This window comes from Panulirus ornatus, chromosome 17 (genome assembly GCF_036320965.1).
Source record: "Panulirus ornatus isolate Po-2019 chromosome 17, ASM3632096v1, whole genome shotgun sequence".
Taxonomy (NCBI): Eukaryota; Metazoa; Arthropoda; class Malacostraca; order Decapoda; family Palinuridae; genus Panulirus; species Panulirus ornatus.
In genome coordinates, this window is record NC_092240.1 from 24,511,814 (window position 1) to 24,529,964 (window position 18,151).

At 55.6% G+C, this 18,151-nt stretch overlaps 1 protein-coding gene across 6 annotated transcripts in view; it reads right to left on the bottom strand.

Annotated features, from left to right (window-relative positions):
* Window positions 1-18,151, bottom strand: part of LOC139754641 (transmembrane ascorbate-dependent reductase CYB561-like) — a 316,316-nt gene that overhangs the window by 162,923 nt on the left and 135,242 nt on the right. The window contains exon 1 of one of the 6 annotated variants that reach the window (XM_071672156.1): window positions 14,175-14,206. The exons of the other annotated variants lie outside the window; for them this stretch is intronic. Within the exon in view, the coding sequence (XP_071528257.1) occupies window positions 14,175-14,191 (17 nt within the window). The 5' untranslated portion in view covers window positions 14,192-14,206. Of the gene's footprint in view, window positions 1-14,174; window positions 14,207-18,151 lie in introns of those variants that run through there. 6 annotated transcript variants of the gene reach the window in all.

Here is an 18,151-nt window from a genome sequence, read left to right on the forward strand (position 1 = left end):
TGGTAGGCCACATTCCCGACACATGCTGTGCGTGGGCCATACCCTCGGAGACATACTGCAATGGGCCACACCCTCAGACACATACTGTGGTGGGACACACCCTCGGACACATACTGTGGTGGGCCACACCCTCAGACACATGCTGTGGTAGGCCACATTCCCGACACATGCTGTGCGTGGGCCATACCCTCGGAGACATACTGTGGTGGGACACACCCTCGGACACATGCTGTGGTAGGCCACATTCCCGACACATGCTGTGCGTGGGCCATACCCTCGGAGACATACTGTGGTGGGACACACCCTCGGACACATGCTGTGGTAGGCCACATTCCCGACACATGCTGTGCGTGGGCCATACCCTCGGAGACATACTGTGGTGGGCCACACCCTCGGACACATACTGTGGTGGGCCACACCCTCGGACACATGCTGTGGTAGGCCACATTCCCGACACATGCTGTGCGTGGGCCATACCCTCGGAGACATACTGTGGTGGGACACACCCTCGGACACATGCTGTGGTGGGCCACACCCTCAGACACATGCTGTGGTGGGCCACACCCTCGACACATGCTGTGCGTGGGCCATACCCTCGGAGACATACTGTGGTGGGACACACCCTCGGACACATACTGTGGTGGACCACACCCTCGGAGACATACTGTGGTGGGACACACCCTCGGACACATGCTGTGGTGGGCCACACCCTCGACACATACTGTGGTGGACCACACCCTCGGAGACATACTGCAATGGGCCACACCCTCAGACACATACTGTGGTGGGACACACCCTCGGACACATGCTGTGGTGGGCCACACCCTCAGACACATGCTGTGGTGGGCCACAACCCTCGGACACATGCTGTGGTAGGCCACATTCCCGACACATGCTGTGCGTGGGCCATACCCTCGGAGACATACTGTGGTGGGACACACCCTCGGACACATACTGTGGTGGACCACACCCTCGGAGACATACTGTGGTGGGACACACCCTCGGACACATACTGTGGTGGGCCACACCCTCGACACATGCTGTGGTGGGCCACACCCTCGGACACATACTGTGGTGGGCCACAACCCTCGGACACATGCTGTGGTAGGCCACATTCCCGACACATGCTGTGCGTGGGCCATACCCTCGGAGACATACTGTGGTGGGACACACCCTCGGACACATGCTGTGGTAGGCCACATTCCCGACACATGCTGTGGTAGGCCACATTCCCGACACATGCTGTGGTGGGCCACACCCTCGGACACATGCTGTGGTAGGCCACATTCCCGACACATGCTGTGCGTGGGCCACACCCTCGACACATACTGTGGTGGGACACACCCTCGGACACATGCTGTGGTAGGCCACATTCCCGACACATGCTGTGCGTGGGCCATACCCTCGGAGACATACTGTGGTGGGACACACCCTCGGACACATGCTGTGGTAGGCCACATTCCCGACACATGCTGTGCGTGGGCCACACCCTCGGACACATGCTGTGGTAGGCCACATTCCCGACACATGCTGTGCGTGGGCCATACCCTCGGAGACATACTGTGGTGGGACACACCCTCGGACACATACTGTGGTGGGACACACCCTCGGACACATACTGTGGTGGGACACACCCTCGGACACATACTGTGGTGGGCCACACCCTCAGACACATACTGTGGTGGGCCACACCCTCAGACACATACTGTGGTGGGCCACAACCCTCGGACACATACTGTGGTGGGACACACCCTCGGACACATGCTGTGGTAGGCCACATTCCCGACACATGCTGTGGTAGGCCACATTCCCGACACATGCTGTGGTAGGCCACATTCCCGACACATGCTGTGCGTGGGCCATACCCTCGGAGACATACTGTGGTGGGCCACAACCCTCGGACACATGCTGTGGTGGGCCACACCCTCAGACACATACTGTGGTGGGACACACCCTCGGACACATACTGTGGTGGGCCACACCCTCGGACACATACTGTGGTGGGCCACACCCTCGACACATACTGTGGTGGGCCACACCCTCAGACACATACTGTGGTGGGCCACACCCTCAGACACATGCTGTGGTAGGCCACATTCCCGACACATGCTGTGCGTGGGCCATACCCTCGGAGACATACTGCAATGGGCCACACCCTCAGACACATACTGTGGTGGGCCACACCCTCAGACACATACTGTGGTGGACCACACCCTCGGAGACATACTGTGGTGGGCCACACCCTCAGACACATGCTGTGGTAGGCCACATTCCCGACACATGCTGTGCGTGGGCCATACCCTCGGAGACATACTGTGGTGGGCCACACCCTCAGACACATACTGTGGTGGGCCACACCCTCAGACACATGCTGTGGTAGGCCACATTCCCGACACATGCTGTGCGTGGGCCATACCCTCGGAGACATACTGTGGTGGGACACACCCTCGGACACATACTGTGGTGGGCCACACCCTCAGACACATGCTGTGGTAGGCCACATTCCCGACACATGCTGTGCGTGGGCCATACCCTCGGAGACATACTGTGGTGGGCCACACCCTCGACACATACTGTGGTGGGCCACACCCTCGACACATACTGTGGTGGGCCACAACCCTCGGACACATACTGTGGTGGGACACACCCTCGGACACATACTGTGGTGGGACACACCCTCGGACACATGCTGTGGTGGGCCACACCCTCAGACACATGCTGTGGTAGGCCACATTCCCGACACATGCTGTGCGTGGGCCACACCCTCAGACACATGCTGTGGTAGGCCACATTCCCGACACATGCTGTGCGTGGGCCATACCCTCGGAGACATACTGCAATGGGCCACACCCTCAGACACATGCTGTGGTGGGCCACACCCTCGGACACATGCTGTGGTGGGCCACACCCTCGACACATACTGTGGTGGGCCACACCCTCAGACACATACTGTGGTGGGCCACACCCTCAGACACATACTGTGGTGGGCCACACCCTCAGACACATACTGTGGTGGGCCACAACCCTCGGACACATGCTGTGGTGGGCCACAACCCTCGGACACATGCTGTGGTAGGCCACATTCCCGACACATGCTGTGCGTGGGCCATACCCTCGGAGACATACTGTGGTGGGACACACCCTCGGACACATGCTGTGGTGGGCCACAACCCTCGGACACATACTGTGGTGGGCCACACCCTCAGACACATGCTGTGGTAGGCCACATTCCCGACACATGCTGTGGTAGGCCACATTCCCGACACATGCTGTGGTAGGCCACATTCCCGACACATGCTGTGCGTGGGCCACACCCTCCGGACACATACTGTGGTGGGACACACCCTCGGACACATACTGTGGTGGGCCACACCCTCGACACATACTGTGGTGGGCCACACCCTCGACACATACTGTGGTGGGCCACACCCTCAGACACATACTGTGGTGGGCCACACCCTCGGACACATGCTGTGGTGGGCCACACCCTCGGACACATGCTGTGGTGGGCCACACCCTCCGACACATACTGTGGTGGGCCACACCCTCGGACACATGCTGTGCGTGGGCCATACCCTCGGAGACATACTGTGGTGGGCCACACCCTCGGACACATGCTGTGGTAGGACACACCCTCGGACACATACTGTGGTGGGACACACCCTCGGACACATACTGTGGTGGACCACACCCTCGGAGACATACTGCAATGGGCCACACCCTCAGACACATGCTGTGGTACGCCACACCCTCGGACACATACTGTGGTGGGCCACACCCTCGGACACATACTGTGGTGGGCCACACCCTTGGACACATGCTGCGGTGGGCCTCACCCGCAGACACATGCTGTGCGTGGGCCATACCCTCGGAGACATACTGTGGTGGGCCACACCCTCGGACACATACTGTGGTGGGCCACACCCTCAGACACATGCTGTGGTGGGCCACACCCTCGGACACATACTGTGGTGGGCCACACCTCTAGAGCCGTATTGTGGTGGGCCACACACTCCTGACGACCATGGCCACACTGCTCTCACACTCACCGGACGACACAACACCAGAAGCAAGGACCTCCAGATACACTGACCCGGTACAACACACTGGGCAAGGGAAACACACACACACACACACACACACACCCGCCGGCGAGGGGGCCCCGCCCCCCACAAAGCCCGGCCTAAGAGCCTGGTGGGTGGTGGTGACGAGGTGGTTCATATTCCCCTAAATTGGGAGACAGGACCAATATTTCCAGGCAGGACTGGAAATAAGGCAATAACACAAGAACTAAAATAACCTACATTTTCCTTAAGGTAAAACAGATACATATTCTATATTGTCCACACACACACACACAAATAAACAATAAATACCTCCAATTTGAACAAGAAATTCTCATAAATTCATTAGCTGTTCTTTATTACATATTCGGGTCAAGGTCGCTTCTTAGTATATTATAACTACAGTAAATGTAACCATAAGACATCCTACATACGAGTCCTGAAGCAATAACTGGTGTGTCAACCTTAACTTCTCACTGCTTCATTTCGCACATATGAGCTTCAGAAACACCGAGGGCTTCGTAAAGCGATGGCCGTCAGACACCCAGACTGCGTGGCGGCTTCGTTTACTGGTTCATTTCGCAATTTTGAGCTTGAAAGAAACGCCCAATGCTTCGTGAAATAATGAGCACCACACGCCAGGCTGTATCGTGTTTCGCTTTGTGGTTCGTTCGGAGAGGCGTATCGTTTCATGGCACGAGGATCCAAGTACCTAGTTGTACTGCCGCGTGAATCCCAGTGACCAGTGCCTGACCACAGGAGCCACATGCACCACCAGCATCACGTTCCACCTGCGCTCTCCGGCGCCACACACACACACACACACACCTGCTGCTACCACCTGCCTTCCTCACCCCCAGCGCCACACACACACACACACACACACACCTGCTGCTACCACCTGCCTTCCTCACCCCCAGCGCCACACACACACACACCTGCTGCTACCACCCACCACCTGCCTTCCTCACCCCCAGCGCCACACACACACACACCTGCTGCTACCACCCACCACCTGCCTTCCTCACCCCCAGCGCCACACACACACACACCTGCTGCTACCACCCACCACCTGCCTTCCTCACCCCCGGCGCCACACACACACACACACCTGCTGCTACCACCTGCCTTTCTCACCCCCAGCGCCACACACACACACACCTGCTGCTACCACCCACCACCTGCCTTCCTCACCCCCGGCGCCACACACACACACACACACCTGCTGCTACCACCCACCACCTGCCTTCCTCACCCCCGGCGCCACACACACACACACACACCTGCTGCTACCACCCACCACCTGCCTTCCTCACCCCCGGCGCCACACACACACACACACCTGCTGCTGCCACCCACCACCTGCCTTCCTCACTCCCAGCGCCACACACACACACACACCTGCTGCTGCCACCCACCACCTGCCTTCCTCACTCCCAGCGCCACTACTACAGGCCACTACATCAGGGAGTGACGGAGCCTCACACCAACCCTCGAACATGAGTCCTGAGAGCTGGACGGCACCAACCACGAGAACGACAGTACCAACCTTGGGTCGGACGACCTGGCTTCTGTCACAGATCACGCCATCATGCCCAAGGGTCGTACTGCTGTGCCCGAGGGTCGTACCGTCGTGCTAAGAGGCCGTATCGTCCTGCTCAAGAGTCGTACTGTCGTGCTCAGGGGGTCGTACCGTCGCGTTTAAGACAGTAAGAGGTCACAATCGTCAATAATGTCTCCTGGAGGTAGAGCGTTCATGGTGCAGAACACGTAATAAAGGGTTCAAACTCGGGACGACCCCTCCTCCTCACCAGTATGGCCACGCAGGTGACAAAACTCCCTCCGCACCGTGCACGACCCACGACAGTGTGTGTGTGTGTGTATGTGTGTGTGTGTGTGTGTGTGTGTGTGTGTGTGTGTGTGTGTGTGTGTGTCAGGTGATATACGGCGGTTCTCATACAACTTCTAATCTTCTAACTTTGACCACACTGAGGTGTGAGTCTCTGATATCTTCCACCATCACACAAACAACCTGGAAAGAACCCAATGGGTATGTCACTGTTGGAATTCCTTCGTATTACCTTCATCATATCTTATCAACGCTTACGATACTCGCCCGGGAGTCCACAACCACATCAACCAAACCGTGACCTCGCCTTCCTCATAACATTCTTATAGATCTGCTGCCCATGAGGCGTGAGGTCTCACAGCGTCCGGGGAGCAGTACTGCAGATGTGGGTGATCAAGGAACAAAAGCTCCATCACCAGAGGAACCCACGTAACAAGAGCTTGAGTGACACGACCTGTATCCCCCCGTGCGAAGGATAACTTGTGTGTGTGTGTGTGTGTGTGTGTGTGTGTGTGTGTGTGTGTGGTGTGTGCATCGTGAGAGAGAGAGAGAGAGAGAGAGAGAGAGAGAGAGAGAGAGAGAGAGAGAGAGAGAGAGAGAGAGAGAGAGAGAGAGAGAGAGAGTAATGGAATATGAAAGACATACTACGTACTGCGCCATGCTCCGCCGACCCTTACCTCACAGCACAGACGGCTGTGATGCAACGTGATGAAGGCCCACAACTGGTGGTAAGACTGCCCCGTTCACCATCATAAGCACGGAACCTGAACGACTTGGGCACGACACGACACGACACACGGGTTAGGGGAAGAGGATTACTACATGAGATGAGGGAGAAGGGAAATAATGAGGGGTTAGGGGAAGAGGATTACCACATGAGATGAGGGAGAAGGGAAATAATGAGGGGGTTAGGGGAAGAGGATTACTACATGAGATGAGGGAGAAGGGAAATAATGAGAGGTCAGGGGAGAGGATTACTACACGAGATGAGGAAGAAGGGAAATAATGAGTGTTATCTCTCAAACTTTCAGGGGCAATAGCAAGGTGAGGCCGCTGTGGTGGGACACCGGGTCTTAACCGACTTACCGCCCCAATGTTCCTAACCCAACGCTACATAAATCGTCACGCTTACTTCCCCTTAGAACAGCGTTAATTGTCTGTTGTTTGATAAGTCATCAGAAAAACGGTGACGAAGGATGTTAGGGAAATACTGAACACTACAACATCATCAAGGTCACCCCAGTGAACGGGTCGGGTGTTGAGATATTCCAGTGTTTGCAGTTATATATATATATATATATATATATATATATATATATATATATATATATATATATATATATATATATATATATATATATATATACCCACACTTAAAAACATTAAGGGAAGCATAAATAGTAAAGATGTCACAAAAACTTCTTTACAAAGATTCAAAGACTCTCTCACAATACATGTTGTGAACAAATGGAAAAAAAAAAAATAGATGAATGCTGGAAACCGCAAATGTTTACAGTGCACACACCATATTTTCAACCAAGATGCAAGACAGATACTTGTAAAAGCTGGGACGTCACATGTATAGAACTCCCTGCCCCGTACTGTGCAAACAGGTCGCTACAAACTGGGATGATGCTAGCTAACAGCGAGACACATTTCCTCCATCAAAATACAAACACGTACCTCACTAAATGACCAGGAAGCTTGGCAGTTACTCACCTGTAAAGAAAAATGAAGACGTAATTAGGTATGATGTAATCAAATAATCTTAACTATGAAATAAATTTCTACACACATTGGTAATTTCTTCAAAAGGAAATCAGGCAATACATATGAAAAATAGTCATTCATGTAATGGATAACCCCTCCCCCCACTCTATATTCTTTTTCGCTGTTTCCCCAGTTAACCAGGTAGCGCCAAGAGCAACTGAAGGACCTCATTAACTCGCATCCACTCTTAAGTTACAACGTATAATGCACTGAAACCAGAGTTCCCTTCTCCACAACCAGGCCTCACAGACCAAGCCATTATTTTTTTTTCCAAAGGTCGTGCTGTCGTCTTTATGAGCTGCACCGTCGTGCACAAGGGTCGTTTTTCGTCGTGCTCATGGCCTGTAACACTGTGCTCAAGGATCATACCGTCTTGCTTAAGGATCGTACCCTCGTACCCTAGTGCTCATGGCCTGTACCGTCGTGCTCAAGGATCGTACCGTCTTGCTCAAGGATCGTACCGTCGTGCTCAAGGATCGTACCGTCGTGCTCAAGGATCGTACCGTCGTGCACATGAGCGGCTCCTCCACAGGTGGCGGAGCTGTGTGGCGGGAGGGGTACGTCTGCAGCTGCTGTCGCTGTGGTGGAGGTGTGGCATGCCAGGACCACAGCACACCCCCACCACCAAGCCAGCACCACAGCACACCCCCACCACCAAGCCAGGACCACAGCACACCCCCACCACCAAGCCAGCACCACAGCACACCCCCACCACCAAGCCAGCACCACAGCACACCCCCACCACCAAGCCAGGACCACAGCACACCCCCACCACCAAGCCAGGACCACAGCACACCCCCACCACCAAGCCAGGACCACAGCACACCCCCACCACCAAGCCAGCACCACAGCACACCCCCACCACCAAGCCAGGACCACAGCACACCCCCACCACCAAGCCAGCACCACAGCACACCCCCACCACCAAGCCAGGACCACAGCACACCCCCACCACCAAGCCAGGACCACAGCACACCCCCACCACCAAGCCAGGACCACAGCACACCCCCACCACCAAGCCAGGACCACAGCACACCCCCACCACCAAGCCAGGACCACAGCACACCCCCACCACCAAGCCAGGACCACAGCACACCCCCACCACCAAGCCAGCACCACAGCACACCCCCACCACCAAGCCAGCACCACAGCACACCCCCACCACCAAGCCAGGACCACAGCACACCCCCACCACCAAGCCAGCACCACAGCACACCCCCACCACCAAGCCAGGACCACAGCACACCCCCACCACCAAGCCAGCACCACAGCACACCCCCACCACCAAGCCAGGACCACAGCACACCCCCATCACCAAGCCAGGACCACAGCACACCCCCACCACCAAGCCAGGACCACAGCACACCCCCACCACCAAGCCAGGACCACAGCACACCCCCACCACCAAGCCAGGACCACAGCACACCCCCACCACCAAGCCAGGACCACAGCACACCCCCACCACCAAGCCAGGACCACAGCACACCCCCACCACCAAGCCAGGACCACAGCACACCCCCACCACCAAGCCAGCACCACAGCACACCCCCACCACCAAGCCAGGACCACAGCACACCCCCACCACCAAGCCAGGACCACAGCACACCCCCACCACCAAGCCAGCACCACAGCACACCCCCACCACCAAGCCAGCACCACAGCACACCACCACCACCAAGCCAGCACCACAGCACACCCCCACCACCAAGCCAGGACCACAGCACACCCCCACCACCAAGCCAGCACCACAGCACACCCCCACCACCAAGCCAGCACCACAGCACACCCCCACCACCAAGCCAGGACCACAGCACACCCCCACCACCAAGCCAGCACCACAGCACACCCCCACCACCAAGCCAGGACCACAGCACACCCCCATCACCAAGCCAGGACCACAGCACACCCCCACCATCAAGCCAGGACCACAGCACACCCCCACCACCAAGCCAGGACCACAGCACACCCCCACCACCAAGCCAGGACCACAGCACACCCCCACCACCAAGCCAGGACCACAGCACACCCCCACCACCAAGCCAGCACCACAGCACACCCCCATCACCAAGCCAGGACCACAGCACACCCCCACCATCAAGCCAGGACCACAGCACACCACCACCACCAAGCCAGGACCACAGCACACCCCCACCACCAAGCCAGGACCACAGCACACCCCCACCACCAAGCCAGGACCACAGCACACCCCCACCATCAAGCCAGGACCACAGCACACCCCCATCACCAAGCCAGGACCACAGCACACCCCCACCATCAAGCCAGGACCACAGCACACCACCACCACCAAGCCAGCACCACAGCACACCCCCACCACCAAGCCAGCACCACAGCACACCCCCATCACCAAGCCAGGACCACAGCACACCCCCACCATCAAGCCAGGACCACAGCACACCACCACCACCAAGCCAGCACCACAGCACACCCCCACCACCAAGCCAGGACCACAGCACACCCCCACCATCAAGCCAGGACCACAGCACACCCCCACCATCAAGCCAGGACCACAGCACACCACCACCACCAAGCCAGGACCACAGCACACCCCTACCACCAAGCCAGGACCACAGCACACCCCCACCATCAAGCCAGGACCACAGCACACCCCCACCACCAAGCCAGGACCACAGCACACCCCCACCACCAAGCCAGGACCACAGCACACCCCCACCATCAAGCCAGGACCACAGCACACCCCCACCATCAAGCCAGGACCACAGCACACCACCACCACCAAGCCAGCACCACAGCACACCCCCACCACCAAGCCAGGACCACAGCACACCCCCACCATCAAGCCAGGACCACAGCACACCCCCACCATCAAGCCAGGACCACAGCACACCCCTACCACCAAGCCAGGACCACAGCACACCCCCACCACCAAGCCAGCACCACAGCACACCCCCACCACCAAGCCAGGACCACAGCCACCCACTTCCCACTCGGTCACACTTAAGGTCTACCTCGCCAATAATTGGCAGGGAACCGCACGACGTTACGACCCTTGGGCATGACCTCTGACCTGACCTTAAAGGTTCAAAAAAAGGGTTACTAAAATTCGCGGCTCTTCAACATGACAGGTCGACTCAGCCTACGTGTGGCATTATCACACAGGCGTCTCGTTCCATTAATGATGATAATAATAATAATAATAATAATAATAATAATAATAATAATAATAATAATAAAGACTGGGGTGTTTCCCCTCATGGGTAAGACAACAGGACTACCGGGTAAGATGACCTGGTCAGGTCAAAAGTCAAGAAGGCAGCGTCCAGGTCATTAAGCCGACGCTTCATCAGCTGCTGACCCAGACCACAGCTGGGGCAGCACAGGGGTGCATGTTTACCCGTCACAGCTGGGGGGAGGCTCCCCCAGACGAGCAATACCTGATGATGAGGAAGTGTAAATATTGTCTCCCCAACCAGGCAGGGGCAGGGGTCCCAAACCCCACCGCCCAGCAGACACATGGATGAAAATGGAAGTCTCATCTCGGTCATGCAGCAAGTGGGGGCAGGGCAGGAGCCTCATCTCGGTCGTGCAGCAAGTGGGGGCAGGGCAGGAGCCTCATCTCGGTCGTGTAGCAAGTGGGGGCAGGACGGGAGCCTCATCTCGGTCATGCAGCAAGTGGGGGCAGGGCAGGAGCCTCATCTCGGTCATGCAGCAAGTGGAGGCAGGACGGGAGCCTCATCCAGGTCGTGCAGCAAGTGGAGGCAGGACGGGAGTCTCATCTCGGTCATGCAGCAAGTGGGGGCAGGACAGGAGCCTCATCTCGGTCATGCAGCAAGTGGGAGCAAGACAGGAGCCTCATCTCGGTCATGCAGCAAGTGGAGGCAGGACGGGAGCCTCATCTCGGTCGTGCAGCAAGTGGAGGCAGGACGGGAGCCTCATCTCGATCGCACAGCAAGTGGGGGCAGGACAGGAGCCTCATCTCGATCATGCAGCAAGTGGGGGCAGGACAGGAGCCTCATCTCGGTCATGCAGAAGTGAAGCAGGGCGGGAGCCTCATCTCGGTCGTGCAGCAAGTGGGGGCAGGACGGGAGCCTCATCTCGGTCATGCAGCAAGTGGGGGCAGGACGGGAGCCTCATCTCGGTCGCACAGCAAGTGGGGGCAGGGCGGGAGCCTCATCTTGGTCGTGCAGCAAGTGGAGGCAGGACGGGAGTCTCATCTCAGCCGTGCAGCAAGTGAAGCAGGACGGGAGCCACATCTCAATCATGCAGCAAGTGGGGGGAAGGACAGGAGCCTCATCTCGGCCGTGTAGCAAGTGGGGGCAGGACAGGAGCCTCATCTCGGTCGTACAGCAAGTGGGGGCAGGACAGGAGCCTCATCTCGGTCGTGCAGCAAGTGGGGGCAGGACGGGAGCCTCATCTCGGTCGTACAGCAAGTGGGGGCAGGACAGGAGCCTCATCTCGGTCATGCAGCAAGTGGGGGCAGGATGGGAGCCTCATCTCGGTCGTACAGCAAGTGGGGGCAAAACGGGAGCCTCATCTCGGTCGTACAGCAAGTGGGGCAGGACAGGAGCCTCATCTCGATCATGCAGCAAGTGGGGGCAGGACGGGAGCCTCATCTCGGTCGTGCAGCAAGTGGGGGCAGGACAGGAGCCTCATCTCGGTCGTGCAGCAAGTGGAGGCAGGACGGGAGCCTCATCTCGGTCGTGCAGCAAGTGGGGGCAGGACAAGAGCCTCATCTAGGTCTTGCAGCAAGTGTGGGTAGGACGGGAGCCTCATCTCGGTCGTGCAGCAAGTGGGGGCAGGACGGGAGCCTTATTTCGGTCGTGGAGCAAGTGGGGGCAGGACAGGAGCCTCATCTCGGTTGTGCAGCAAGTGGGGGCAGGACAGGAGCCTCATTTCGGTCGTGCAGCAAGTGGGGGTAGGACGGGAGCCTCATCTCGGTCGTGCAGCAAGTGGGGGCAGGACAGGAGCCTCATCTCGGTCGTGCAGCAAGTGGGGGCAGGACGGGAGCCTCATCTAGGTCGTGCAGCAAGTGGAGGCAGGACAGGAGCCTCATCTCGGTCGTGTAGCAAGTGGGGCAGGACAGGAGCCTCATCTCGGTCGTGCAGCAAGTGGGGGCAGGACAGGAGCCTCATTTCGGTCGTGCAGCAAGTGGGGGTAGGACGGGAGCCTCATCTCGGTCGTGCAGCAAGTGGGGGTAGGACGGGAGCCTCATCTCGGTCGTGCAGCAAGTGGGGGCAGGACAGGAGCCTCATCTCGGTCGTGCAGCAAGTGGGGGTAGGACGGGAGCCTCATCTCGGTCGTGCAGCAAGTGGGGGCAGGACAGGAGCCTCATCTCGGTCGTGCAGCAAGTGGGGGCAGGACAGGAGCCTCATCTCGGTCGTGCAGCAAGTAGGGGCAGGACAGGAGCCTCATCTCGGTCGTGCAGCAAGTGGGGGCAGGACAGGAGCCTCATCTAGGTCGTGCAGCAAGTGGAGGCAGGACAGGAGCCTCATCTCGGTCGTGTAGCAAGTGGGGCAGGACAAGAGCCTCATCTCGGTCGTGCAGCAAGTGGGGGCAGGACAGGAGCCTCATTTCGGTCGTGCAGCAAGTGGGGGTAGGACGGGAGCCTCATCTCGGTCGTGCAGCAAGTGGGGGTAGGACGGGAGCCTCATCTCGGTCGTGCAGCAAATGGGGGCAGGACAGGAGCCTCATCTCGGTCGTGCAGCAAGTGGGGCAGGACGGGAGCCTCATCTAGGTCGTGCAGCAAGTGGAGGCAGGACAGGAGCCTCATCTCGGTCGTGTAGCAAGTGGGGGCAGGACAGGAGCCTCATCTAGGTCGTGCAGCAAGTGGAGGCAGGACAGGAGCCTCATCTCGGTCGTGCAGCAAGTGGGGGCAGGACGGGAGCCTCATCTAGGTCGTGCAGCAAGTGGAGGCAGGACAGGAGCCTCATCTCGGTCATGCAGCAAGTGGGGGCAGGACAGGAGCCTCATCTCGGTCGTGCAGCAAGTGGGGGCAGGACAGGAGCCTCATTTCGGTCGTGCAGCAAGTGGGGGTAGGACGGGAGCCTCATCTCGGTCGTGCAGCAAGTGGGGGTAGGACGGGAGCCTCATCTCGGTCGTGCAGCAAGTGGGGGCAGGACAGGAGCCTCATCTCGGTCATGCAGCAAGTGGGGGCAGGACAGGAGCCTCATCTAGGTCGTGCAGCAAGTGGAGGCAGGACAGGAGCCTCATCTCGGTCGTGTAGCAAGTGGGGCATGACAGGAGCCTCATCTCGGTCGTGCAGCAAGTGGGTGCAGGACGGGAGCCTCATCTCAGTCATGCAGCAAGTGGGGGCAGGACGGGAGTCTCATCTCAGCCGTGCAGCAAGTGGAGGCAGGACGAGAGCCTCATCTCAGCCGTGCAGCAAATGGCGGAGAAGGTCGGCCGGGAGCCTCATCTCGTTCATGCAGAACACCATAAGTTATGAATGACTTCATTAATTTTAACCTCAGGACTGGGGCTGACCGTGACACACCTGGACCCATGCTACCTACCTTCTTAAAGTTGTCATGCCGGTGATCCACGTCCCTGACAACACCGGGCGGGACACACTGCAAGATGAAGATCCCTCCCGCTTTCTTTAGGTCGGCGTAATGGCACTGCAGCACAGTGCAGTCTCAGCTCTGTGGTAATTCTTTTCTTTTTTAATCAAAATCTTTCTGCTTTTCTCGACTTCAAATCTCCTATACCTGTATCTCCCCGGGTTACATGTCGACGTTCGTAATCCACACGTCAAACCTGCGTCAAGAGCATGAGTTACCCCAAGTAAGAGGGTGTCGAACCTGCGTCAAGTGTTGTGCATGTGAGGATTCCTCCATCATGAACTATGTTATGTTATGTGGCGCGTCTACCGCATACCTCCTCACCACCAAGATGGACGCAACAGGTCGACCACATAGTCAGTGAGGCAGTTCGAGCAGTGTTCATCAACAACATTCAAGGTAAAACCATTTCATGCTGACGGGGAAGAGAAGGTAACATTGTATACACGATAAAAGTGAACGATTAAATGTTGTGTTCCACGAAACACTTGTGTTCCTGTTAGACACCATGTCGTCCCCACACCCCCTCCCCCTCCCCATCACACACACACACACACACACACACACACACACACACGAAAAAAAAAGGAGGAAACTTCTTCAAATTGTGAACGACGCTGATATTTTTCTTTTACCTTTACAGGACATAACTCATGGTGCGCATGAAACACAAGATCGTGCTTGTAAAGCACAAGACTGTGCCTGTAGAACACAAGATCGTGCCTGTAGAGCACAAGATTGTACCTGTAGAGCACAAGAGTGCGCCTGTAGAGCAGAAGACTGTGCCCGTAAAGCACAAAATTGCTTATGTAGAGCGCAAAAGTGTGCCTGTAGAGCACAAGATCGTTACTGTAGAGCAGAAGACTGTGCCTTTAGAGCATAAGTATGCCTGTAGAGCACAAGATCGCGCCTGTAGAGCAGAAGATTGCGTCTGTAGAGCAGAAGACTGTGCCTGTAGAGCACAAGATCGCGTCTGTTGAGGACAAGACTGTGCCTGTAGAGAACAAGATTGTGCCTGTAGAGCACACGATTGTGCCCGTAGAGCACACGATTGTGCCTGTAGATCATAAGACTGTAGCTACAGAGCAAAAGATCACGCCTGTAGAGCACAAGACTGTGCCTGTAGAGCATAAGATCGTGCCTGTAGAATACAAGATCGTGCCTGTAGAGCAAAAGACTGTGCCTGTAGAGCACAAGACCGTGCCTAGAGCACATGACTGCCCGTCAAGCACAAAATCGTTCCTGTAGAGCACAAGACTGTGCCTGTAGAACACAAGATCGTGCCTGTAGAACACAAGATTGTGCCTGTAGAGCACAAGATTGTGTCTGTAGAGCACAAGATCGTGCCTATAGAGCAAAAGATTGTGTCTGTAGAGCACTAGATCGTGCCTATAGAGCACAAGATTGTGTCTGTAGAGCACAAGACTGTGCCTGTAGAACACAAGATCGTGCCTGTAGAACACAAGATCGTGCCTGTAGAACACAAGATCGTGCCTGTAGAGCACAAGATTGTGCCTGTAGAACACAAGATCGTTCCTGTAGAACACAAGATTGTGCCTGTAGAGCACAAGATCGTGCCTGTAGAGCACAAGATCGTGCCTGTAGAACACAAGATCGTGCCTGTAGAGCACAAAATCGTGCCTGTACAGCACAAGATCGTGCCTGTAGAGCACAAGATTGTGCCTGTAGAGCACAAGATCGTGCCTGTAGAACACAACATTGTGCCTGTAGAACACAAGATCGTGCCTGTAGAGCACAAGATCGTGCCTGTAGAGCACAAGATCGTGCCTGTAGAACACAAGATCGTGCCTGTAGAGCACGAGATCGTGCCTGTAGAACACAACATTGTGCCTGTAGAACACAACATTGTGCCTGTAGAACACAACATTGTGCCTGTAGAGCACAAGATCGTGCCTGTAGAGCACAAGATTGTGCCTGTAGAGCACAAGATCGTGCCTGTAGAACACAACATTGTGCCTGTAGAACACAACATTGTGCCTGTAGAACACAACATTGTGCCTGTAGAGCACAAGATCGTGCCTGTAGAGCACAAGATCGTGCCTGTAGAGCACAAGATCGTGCCTGTAGAACACAAGATTGTGCCTGTAGAGCACGAGATCGTGCCTGTAGAACACAACATTGTGCCTGTAGAACACAACATTGTGCCTGTAGAACACAACATTGTGCCTGTAGAGCACAAGATCGTGCCTGTAGAGCACAAGATTGTGCCTGTAGAACACAACATTGTGCCTGTAGAACACATTGTGCCTGTAGAGCACAAGATTGTGCCTGTAGAGCACAAGATCGTGCCTGTAGAACACAACATTGTGCCTGTAGAACACAACATTGTGCCTGTAGAGCACAAGATCGTGCCTGTAGAGCACAAGATCGTTCCTGTAGAGCACAAGATTGTGCCTGTAGAGCACAAGATCGTGCCTGTAGAGCACAAGATTGTGCCTGTAGAACACAAGATCGTGCCTGTAGAACACAACATTGTGCCTGTAGAGCACAAGATCGTGCCTGTAGAGCACAAGATTGTGCCTGTAGAACACAAGATCGTGCCTGTAGAGCACAAGATTGTGCCTGTAGAGCACAAGATCGTGCCTGTAGAACACAACATTGTGCCTGTAGAACACAACATTGTGCCTGTAGAACACAACATTGTGCCTGTAGAACACAACATTGTGCCTGTAGAACACAACATTGTGCCTGTAGAACACAACATTGTGCCTGTAGAACACAACATTGTGCCTGTAGAACACAACATTGTGCCTGTAGAACACAAGATCGTGCCTGTAGAACACAACATTGTGCCTGTAGAACACAACATTGTGCCTGTAGAACACAACATTGTGCCTGTAGAACACAACATTGTGCCTGTAGAACACAACATTGTGCCTGTAGAACACAACATTGTGCCTGTAGAACACAACATTGTGCCTGTAGAACACAACATTGTGCCTGTAGAACACAACATTGTGCCTGTAGAACACAACATTGTGCCTGTAGAACACAACATTGTGCCTGTAGAGCACAAGATTGTGCCTGTAGAGCACAAGATTGTGCCTGTAGAACACAACATTGTGCCTGTAGAGCACAAGATCGTGCCTGTAGAGCACAACATTGTGCCTGTAGAGCACAAGATCGTGCCTGTAGAACACAAGATCGTGCCTGTAGAGCACAAGATCGTGCCTGTAGAGCACAAGATTGTGCCTGTAGAGCACAAGATTGTGCCTGTAGAACACAACATTGTGCCTGTAGAACACAACATTGTGCCTGTAGAACACAACATTGTGCCTGTAGAACACAACATTGTGCCTGTAGAACACAAGATCGTGCCTGTAGAGCACAAGATCGTGCCTGTAGAGCACAAGATTGTGCCTGTAGAACACAACATTGTGCCTGTAGAGCACAAGATCGTGCCTGTAGAGCACAAGATTGTGCCTGTAGAACACAACATTGTGCCTGTAGAACACAACATTGTGCCTGTAGAACACAACATTGTGCCTGTAGAACACAACATTGTGCCTGTAGAACACAACATTGTGCCTGTAGAACACAAGATCGTGCCTGTAGAGCACAAGATTGTGCCTGTAGAACACAACATTGTGCCTGTAGAACACAAGATCGTGCCTGTAGAGCACAAGATTGTGCCTGTAGAGCACAAGATTGTGCCTGTAGAGCACAAGATTGTGCCTGTAGAACACAACATTGTGCCTGTAGAACACAAGATCGTGCCTGTAGAACACAACATTGTGCCTGTAGAACACAAGATCGTGCCTGTAGAGCACAAGATTGTGCCTGTAGAACACAACATTGTGCCTGTAGAACACAACATTGTGCCTGTAGAACACAACATTGTGCCTGTAGAACACAACATTGTGCCTGTAGAACACAACATTGTGCCTGTAGAACACAACATTGTGCCT